General features: G+C 49.0%; 1 protein-coding gene across 1 annotated transcript in view; it reads right to left on the bottom strand.

Moving 5' to 3' along the window:
• The window catches only part of Ltf (lactotransferrin), a 23,779-nt gene that overhangs the window by 12,695 nt on the left and 1,425 nt on the right, over positions 1–9,659 (bottom strand). Inside the window, exons 2-11 of the mRNA XM_021206604.1 lie at positions 8,428–8,588; positions 7,437–7,545; positions 7,005–7,187; positions 6,488–6,635; positions 5,858–5,913; positions 4,793–4,971; positions 4,197–4,371; positions 3,256–3,410; positions 1,955–2,045; positions 874–921 (exon numbers count right to left, since the gene is read on the bottom strand). Coding sequence (XP_021062263.1) covers positions 874–921; positions 1,955–2,045; positions 3,256–3,410; positions 4,197–4,371; positions 4,793–4,971; positions 5,858–5,913; positions 6,488–6,635; positions 7,005–7,187; positions 7,437–7,545; positions 8,428–8,588 — 1,305 coding nt within the window. The remainder of the gene's footprint in view (positions 1–873; positions 922–1,954; positions 2,046–3,255; positions 3,411–4,196; positions 4,372–4,792; positions 4,972–5,857; positions 5,914–6,487; positions 6,636–7,004; positions 7,188–7,436; positions 7,546–8,427; positions 8,589–9,659) is intronic.

The raw sequence follows: 9,659 nt of genomic DNA, 5'->3' as shown, positions 1-9,659 counted from the left end.
AAGAAGGAAAGAAGGAAAGAAGGAAAGAAGGAAAGAAGGAAAGAAGGAAAGAAGGAAAGAAGGAAAGAAGGAAAGAAGGAAAGAAGGAAAGAAGGAAAAGAAACAGAAATTTTAAAAAAAGGTGTTCTGTGTCAAGGACAGACCAATCTGCATTGTTAAATAAAATAATATGAAAAATTGATCCTCTAAGTGGTTACAGGAAACTGTCCTCAACCAGCCACATAGTGTTGCTGAGTTATAAACCTTTACCCAGGGGCAACAGACCCTGAACAATGAGGTTGGTCTCAGCAATGCACAAATCACACACACGGGTAAGTGCTGTGGTGGCCAGTAGATGAGCTTCATGAATGCTAAGGGCACACACCCAAGGACCACCCAGAGCTGAGTGCAACCAGCCCAGCACGGTGAGGGAGTTAACATGGTCACTGTACTCCTCTCGAAGGCATCTGACACCCCAACTGAGGGCAAGTACCAAGGTTTCCAAAGCTCAGCAAGCTCCGACTCCAGAGAGCAGCTGAGGCTAGTGCAGAGCCCTGGGCTTGAGGAGGCGAGAAGCCCTGGTTCAAATCCAGCATGTGCACCAGCATGTACCAGTATGAGTGAGAGTGGGGGCACTGGGGACTCTCTGGGCCACTGTTCCCTGGAATGTACAGAATGCGGGGGGCAACATTTCTCTTTCCACAGAAGCCTGCACCAAGAGTGACCACATGAAAGTCCCCAGCAAGCGTGAGAATGCATTCAGACATTAATTGTAATTATTCCTCCATCAACCATTTGTATTTGTAATAACAGTTTCCGGGCTTGGCCTCTGTGTGGTTAGTGATGTTCCCCCTGCCTGCTCTTGAGTGGTGACTTGTTAGTCCCCCGACTTACCTTCCACTGGTCTGTCCACACAATTCAAGCCATTGCTTTGGGAGGATTCTGAAGGGGCAAAGACAAGCAAAACGTTACTGACAACTCAGATTTCCTGAGAGGCCACAAACTTTCAAAGGCCCACAATATGACAAGATCGAAGTCAAAGGGAACGCCTCGGTATATCACCGCAGCAGAAATAAATACACATTTTCATCATAGACATGGACGTGGATGGCCGTCGAGGTATCATTCACAATAACCACCAGATGGAAATCACCGAAATACCCATCCACAAAGATGATGGAGAAGCACTGCGATCCGGTCACACAGTAGAATGTTATGCAGCCATGAGACTGGATAATCAGCAGCCACACTTTTGTGTGGGTGATTATCACAGAAATAATGCTGAACAAGGCACACCAGGCATCAAATGCTCAATTCTTTTCCCATTAACTTAAAGGAGAGGCAAGGTGATCTATGTCTTTGGAAGTCAGGAGAGTCACTGCTTTTTGGGAGTATGGTGACAGCAGGGCACAGGGTGACTCCTGGGGATGGCTGACCCTTCATCTGGGTGTCAGTATATTCATGCTATCAGTGTATTCATGCTAGCAGCACATGCATGTTGTCAGTACATACCTACTCTCAGCACATACATGTTCTGTGTGTGTGTGCAACATATATATTAATAAATACATATTTATAATAATGTGTAATATATACATATGGTGTCAGGTGCACATGACCTGTGTGTGCATACATAGAGGGCTGCATACAGTTTGTGGGAGTTGGTTCCTTCCACCATGTGGGTCCTAGGCATCAAACTTAGGTCATCAGGCTTGGCAACCGATGTCACCTGTACCAACTGAGTCATCTCACCATTCCCAAAGATGTCTTTGTTTTTGTTTTAATCAAGAAGTAAACTACCGTGATTTGTCGATCTGAGGGGATGGGGTGCAGTGGGTGTGATGGCCCCTTTCATTCATTCCTTCTTCTGATTCTCTCTCCATCTCCTCCAGGATCTAGTGGGTGGGGTAACACCTCCCTACCCCCAAGCCAACCTCATATGGCATAGCCTGGAACGGTCATCAACTCCACTTACTCTGGTTCTCCGCCAAGACCGGAACTAAACCGCACTTGCCCGCAGTGTAGACATAGCCTCCATCCAGGCTCATGGCGTCAGCCTCTCCCTTCTGCAGAGACAGAGATGGTCACACACACCTCAGAAAGATACTGTCTTCAGAGCTCTCTGGGATGGCCTCAAGACACGTGTTGTTTGCACGTTAACACCCCGAGGAATACCACATGGAGTCAGTCCTCCACTGGTCTCACCGTACACTGGTCACCCACACACCTGCGACACTAACTCTGTCTTCTGAACAGAACTCCCCCTGTACCCCAGAACTCCTGACTCTCCCTTCTGAACCAGCTTCACTCACGAAGACATGCTGAGAAAAGCTGCTCTCAGCTAACTTCTGCTTCTTAGCATGGCACTCGAAGTGGTACCGAGAGCTTGGGTATCAAGGTGACTCATGAGAATGAACAAGCCACACCCCATGCAGAAACACGAATTTATCAGGACTGTACGCTCCTTTGCCCAGTCAGCACTGCTATACAACGGCATTAAAAATGATGAGAGGGGACAAGAGATTTGGTTCAGCGGCTAAGAGCACCCATTGCTCTTCCAGTGAACCTGAGTTCAGTTCCTGCACCAACATGGCAGCTCCGGCTGTCTCTAACTCTACTTCCTGAGGATCTGACACCCTCTTCTGGCACCTGCATGCATGTGGCTCCCATACAATACACGCTCAGACACTCACACATATACATAAAATAAAATAAGCATTTAAAACTGCTTCCCAAGATTAGCGTTGATGTGGGGAAGTATCCATGGTATACTGTTTATTTGAACGAGGGATCAAAAGAGTATAACATGTACAGTCCTGCTCTGGGCTACACGGACAGAGAAACCTGGGGTGGGGAATTTCAAAACTCTCACTGCAAATATTTCTATATGAAGTTGCATGCAGAGGTGTGTGTGTGTGTGTGTGTGTGTGTGTGTGTGTGTGAGAGAGAGAGAGAGAGAGAGAGAGAGAGAGAGAGAGAGAGAGAGAGAGAAAGAGAGTTGCTAAAACTTCCATATTTTCCAAATGAACCTAATAACCCTAAATTGTACTTTTACTGGAAAGGGTAGAAATTCCACAACAAATTGGTTTTCAAACCTAGAAGGCTGCTCCTTTATGCAACACATGTGCATGAGTGGTCCCAAGCCCACCCTCTCTTTTGGGTGTTCCTTCTTCACAGTCGCCTCTCGTGTGACCAACCTCACTGTAAGCAGATGACCATGGTCCATGCCCTGTAAGAAGCCCACTGCCCACAGCTCATGTGACCCTGGCTCCCTACCATGATTGCGACGATGCAGTCCTCTGTGGTGGGGAATGAGGCGCAGGTGACCCTGCCTCGGCTCGCTCTGTTCCACTGATCACACTTGCGCTTCTCCTCACTGCCCACGGCACACCACGTGACCCGGGCCTTTGAGGCTATCACATCCTGCTGCTCTGTGGGGAAGGACAGTGGTGAGGAACACTCGGGGCGCTGCCTCACTCCCACCTCTGCCCTCCTTGGGGATCAAGTTCCTACCCAGATCTTCTGGGACTGAGGAATCTGTGTGAGACCTTCCCTTCCCCTGAATCACAGCCCTCAAACCAATTCGGCCAGAATGAAGGCTTTCTGTTTCTCATTCTGTTCTTTCTGAGGGCTTCTCTGACTTCTAATTCAACCATCAGTCCTTGGTGTAATGAACGAAATGCCTAATGTTCTATCCCTCAGAATAAAAGCTTCATGACATGGAAACTAGTGTATACTCCAAAGTCTGGCTTAGAGGAACTTGACCGAGCCCTGACCACCGCTCATAAGGCCCACAGTCACCAGCAGGTATCACAGTACAGCCTCCTGTTCACTCAGACTCCCACTCTAAGCCCTCCCAAGTAGGATAAATACAGCCAAATTTGTAATCTCTACAGCCAAGTTCCAATCCCAACACAGAAGGGGGGTTTCCACCTAGCCTCTGGAGTAATCTCCCCAGATTCTTCTTAGTCCATGCCTCTCTTTCTCACTTAATAAGAGGCCTTGGGATCCTGGCATACAGAGAGGAATATGGAAGCATTAGTCCAGCATCTGGGACTTTTTTGGAGACATTTTTCACAATGGCCTTGACTTGACTGACAGAGACCCTTGTATGTGTGTCAGCCCCACCAGTAGAGGAGAGACCCTCCCAGAGCAGAGCTCACCCACAGTTCACTGCCAGCTCAGTACCCTTAGGTTCCTGCCTGGGGTCCACTTACTTTTATTCAGGTTCTGTATGGATGTGGTGTAGCTGAAGGTAAGGTAGAGCCCTACATCGACCTTCAGGGGAACCCTCACAAAGCCAATGGCAGAGTCCTTGAACAGCAGATCCTTCTGTCCCGAGGGGGAGGCAAAGAGCTGAAATTCCAATGCTTTGTTTTTTCCAAACTTTTCCTGTTTAAGGAAAGAAAATAGAATTATGGTCACCAGCAGTAGACAGGAAGGAACCAAAACTCAGTGTGGGAAATAGCTACTTGGGATTTGGGGACAATTCAAATGGAATTGATATTGGAGCTCCATGCAGAGACACGAACTCAACGATAACTTACCTCATCAGAAAGAGGTTTTGTCCCAAGGTCCTTGGGGGAACCTAAGAATAGCATCCGGTACCCATCCCTGCCTCTACGGGAGCCCAGGAAAGCCTGCTAGGGGCTGACACTGAAGGAGGTTCCTATGTCTCTGCTGTCCAAGGGAGAGTCAGAGCCCAGGGTCCTTAAACTACCGAACTCTCTCTACTGCTGAAGTTAGGGAAAAAGAGGCCCTCCCCACCCCTAAACCAAAGCAGGCAAGGGGTGCTGTGCATGTGTAAGTGTACCTGTGACTGGCGGAGAAGCTCCCAGATGGCCTCTTCTTTGTCATTCGTACTTCGGGCTACAACAGCATGTGAAGGGACTTGAGCCAGGTGGCACTCCTTGTATTCTGTCACCGGCTTCCAGGTGTTGTCTGGGCAGAGCAGCTTGTACTGGTCCCTTTCGGCTTTATTTGGTAACTCCTCTGGAAGGAAGAGAAACGTGTCAAGATAAGCTGACACGTGGCCACGACCTTGAGCTGTGGGCTCTCCTTCTCCCCCAAGAGAATTCTGATCACAGAGTTGATGAAATTGAATCAAAAGGAATGAACTATTCCTGAGCACTCACAAAGGTAAAGCAGAAAGGAGGACAGTGTGTGGCAGAAAGGAGGACGGCTGTGCCTGGCTGTCTACCATTAGACTGACAGAGATGTTAAATATGGTAGACATGTTCCACAGATTGTTCTTCTACTGTAAGAACCACGGAGTTACCCGTGTAGTAAAACCACGGATCAACCTCAGACCCTCAACGCTGAGTGGAGAGCCTTGGGCTAGCGCTGCTTCTACTGTTCAGTAAAACCTGTGTGAACTCAGAATCCAGAGACACAAGCCAGTGAAGTTTATGGTGCAAAGGCGTGTACACCTTGGTGAGCACATGAAGAGCTCCCTGGTGAGAGTGTCTGCGAGGGGAAGGAGAAGGGGGTAGGGGTGGGAGATTTCAGAGCATGAGGTAGGGGCTGGAGAGGTTGCTCAGTGGCTACTCTCCCAGAATACCTGGGTTCGATTCCCAGCACCCACATAGCAGCTCACAACCATCTGTAACTCCAGTCCCAAGGGATCTGACACCTTCTCCTGGTCTCTGTGAGTACCAGGCACTCATGTGGTGCACAGACATACATGCAGACAAAACACCCATGCATGTAAAATCATAATTAATCTTAAAGTTTTTATTTTTAAAAGAAAAACCTAAAAGAAGAGTTGGACCCAGTAGGCAACTTGATCACAACTGGGGGATCTGGTGACCCGCACATCACAGTTATGACAAAAGCACATAAGAGGTGGCCACACCCACAGCCTCGCCCTTGCCCTTACCAAGTACCGTGCTTCCTCTGGTAAAAGCCACATCTCCAGCGTTGTCTCTCAGACACCTGTGAAATGAGAAGAGCGCAGTTAAAGATGAGGTGTCCCCAGCCGTGGGGCCCTTTCTCTCCATGCTGAGTGGGCAAATGTGCCAAGGCCAGCAAGAACCTAGGGAACTCACTCCACAAAAGTGCCGGAGCTCCAGGAAAGGACTGGAGAGGAGGTGCTGAGCCTCGGCGACGGCACAGAGGCCAGAGGAGGAAGTCAGACAGAGGTCACCCTCTCCTACTCTAGAGAGAGGCCTGAGTTGGACCAAATATCAAGGCCACAATGGCTGCCCCACCCAGATGGGGTGGAGGCAGGGAGGAAGTTAGCAGGACAACCCAAGAGAATAGGAAAGCAAAGTCAGGCGTGAGGTGATCAGAGGGGCCATAACCAAGTTAGCTTCCATCAAAGTGATGCAGAGTTTGGGGGCTTGTCGGGCCTCTAAGGGGATGGAGAAGGACACGTAGTAGGGAGGCCAACCACTTTTTAGGACTTGGGTTCTCCATCCGCACATCAGTGGAACCATCTCCATCCCGCACCATGGCCTGAAGCTGTGCGGCCATGGGCCACGGAGGAGGAGGGAATGGTGTCGCTCACCTCACAGCTCCAGCGTAACCTGAGTAGGGTTCCTCGGAGGAAGAGGCACATTTGTTGGCTCCTGTCCCCGCACAGGAGCTACACAGGTTGGGGAATCTATCCTTTGGGGCACCGGGAACACAGCTCTTGGAGAAGAACTTGGATACCGCTGTCAAACACAGAGAAATAGGCCACAGAGGATGAGCAGATCCCGGCCACTGCAATCCTGTCTCCCAGGAATAGCTGCCACCTGCCCCCCACAGACTGAGAGCCGCCTCCTCTGCCAGGCAGAACAGGACAGAGCTGAGTGGGCTTCGGAACTCAGACATGCATCTTTGCCCAGAGAACAGCTACTGGAGGCTCCCAGAGTTGTTGGTGTGATGGCCCGTGCTTCTGCTTGATTAGCCTCCCTCTGCCCAACCTTGGTCTCATCCCATATGGAAACCCATCCCAAAGTGGCTTGTGTCTACAGTGAGACTAGAAACTCCCAGCTTGGCCCACTCAGGATCTCTCCCCGCTCCCCCACAAGCTGTTTTACCTTCCTCGAGGGATGCAGGTGGCCCATTCCAATTCAGGTATGAACGAAGTACCCCTAGAGGGATCTTCCACCCCGCACTCCTGCCGATGCCTGTGTGGCAGGACCTCAGGCCTTGGAGTTGATTCAGATGAAAGTTACTGCTGTTCCTCACGACTGCTACCGCATAGTAGTGAGTCCGGGGCTCTGCAAAGGGGCAGGGGGACTTGACAGGGCTTAGCCCAGATGAAGAATCCACTCCACCCAAGCTGCTGTGGCAAGGAGACCCAAGCATCAGGAGGATCTGTCTTGATCCAGAGTCCAGAGACTCTGTTCCCCAGTGCGAGACCCTGACTAGGTTTGCCTCTTTTTGCTCATCCACTCCCACTCCACAGAAACTGCTCCATAGCCACAACGCAGTCACAAGGTTTCAGAGTCCCCAGAAAAAGAACTCACGCTCTTTGGTCCCGTAGACCTCAGCTGCTACAGGTCGCAGTTTGTAGGGGGGCTTTCCTGCATCAAACATAGTGCCACCATCAAGAGTCATGGCATCAGCTCTGTTTGTCTGAAAGAAAATGGGCCAGACATGCTTCAGGAGAAAAGACTTCAGGGCTTCAGAATGAGTTAGCCCTTCGTATGTCCATATGTCCCTCCTAGAAGATGACGGCACAGGTCGGGGGGTCATTCGCTGTGAGCAGTAAGCATCTCCAGGGCTTTAACTCCTGAAGTTGTGTTTGCCCCCCTACATATGCCTGTCCACTTCAGTTACTCTTAGTCATGCTGTCACAATCTTCTGTATTTAAAGCTGTTTGGTCCACATACTTTATCCCCTATTTTGCCTTTATGTGTATTTTCAGTCTTGGGATGTGCTCACACACTGGAGGACATGAACGTGTGGAGGCCAGAGCTCGACTTCTGGTGTCTTCCTCCATCTCTCTCTTTGGCTTACGCTTTAAGACAAAGTCTTTTGCCAAACCTGGAGCTCACCAGTTTGTTTAGACCTCTGATCTCTACTTCCTATACCCAGGGGCCACGTGGGAAAGCTACTATCTCTAGGTTTTACATAGGTGCTGGAGGGCAAACAAGTGTCTTTAATGTCTAGAGTCCTGGCCATCTCTACCCAACAGTTGGGATATGGCATCTAGGGCTGCACCAGGCTTATTTCTCAAGGGATTAGAGACATTACACATTCATCAAATATGGCTGCTTAGGCTTTTAAAAAAATAGTTCCTATGAACAATTTGAAATAAGATCACAGTTACCCCATAAGAGGCCTGTCATTTGTCTTTCTTTAGATATCAAGAGACATCAGTTTCTGTGAGCAAGGACTGCTCTCAACTGACCGGTGCCCAGGAAGTGAAGCAGAGGGAACAGAGACTCGAACTTGCGGTTGGACTGCACACCTCTCTCCTTGCTTTCCTTTGCTCAGGTTGGAGCATTAGCTTACCACAATGGCCTGGATGCACTGGCGGGTGGAGGATTTCTTGACACAACGGAGCGGCGGGCCACCCACTTTTCTCATCTCGTTCTGCCACCTTAAACATTTTTGTTCCTCAGAATTTGACACAGCACACCATCGGACAGTTGTTGCCTTAGCTAGACAGAGTCCTGGGAGAAAGACAGAATGGAGTCCAGCAGTGTCCGTGGGGAAGACCTCCCCGATGTCCGATGGCATTCTCTAGACTGTCTGTGGTCACTGCCCTGCTTTCCTCCATCTTACGTGGTCTTGTTCAGCTGCTGTACTCTAGTTAAGCTAAGCTGCTGGACCACGGAGGGGTGAAACTCAGACACCCACCCCACCCCCAAAGATGATCCACTCCAAGGATCATTGTGTTGACCTCCATCAGCCTTGTCCTAGAAGAACTTGGCAGGGAAGGGCGTAGCTCATGTTTTCCTTATGTGCACAGTGGATCTTAGTGTTGCAAACATGGAAACCTTCTTACATTGCTGAGACTGTAAAGCCACTTTGGGAAACAGGTTGGCAATTACTCATAGAAATAAAAACATAAATCTGGGGCTGGAGAGATGGCTCAGAGGTTAAGAGCACTGACTACTCTTCCAGAGGTCCTGAGTTCAATTCCCAGCAAACACNTGGTGGCTTACAACCATCTGTAATGGGATCCAATGCCCTCTTCTGGTGTGTCTACTCTCTTCTGGTGTGTCTGAAGACAGCTGCAGTGTACTCATATACATAAAATAAATAAATCTTTTTAAAAAACATAAATCTGTATAAAGATTTATCATTAGTATTCATAGTAGCATTATTTAGATAGAAAAAAAGCTCAAAATAACAACAACAACAACAACAACAACAACAACAACAAAAAACCCAACTAACTACCTAAATCCCAACACTGGTGAATAGGAATAGTTAAAGAAAATGCAGTACATCCATTCAATGGAATATTCTTCAACTATAAAAAAGTAATGCACATACATATAACATGTCTAGATGAAGGAAGCTAAGACTTGGATAACTCCACTTTTTTTTTTTTTTTTTTTGAATCTCTATGTAGCCTTTGCTATCCTGGAACTCACTATGTAGACCAGGCTGACCTTGAACTCACAGAGTTCAAGTGCCTGTCTCTGCCTCTGCCTCTGCCTCTGCCTCTGCCTCTGCCTCTGCCTCTGCCTCTGCCTCTGCCTCTGCCTCTGCCTCTCTGCCTCGGCCTCTCTGCC

Source organism: Mus pahari, chromosome 10, assembly GCF_900095145.1.
Source record: "Mus pahari chromosome 10, PAHARI_EIJ_v1.1, whole genome shotgun sequence".
Classification (NCBI taxonomy): Eukaryota; Metazoa; Chordata; class Mammalia; order Rodentia; family Muridae; genus Mus; species Mus pahari.
Note: the sequence above shows the minus strand (reverse complement) of the source record. Positions and strands in the feature narration are given on the sequence as shown.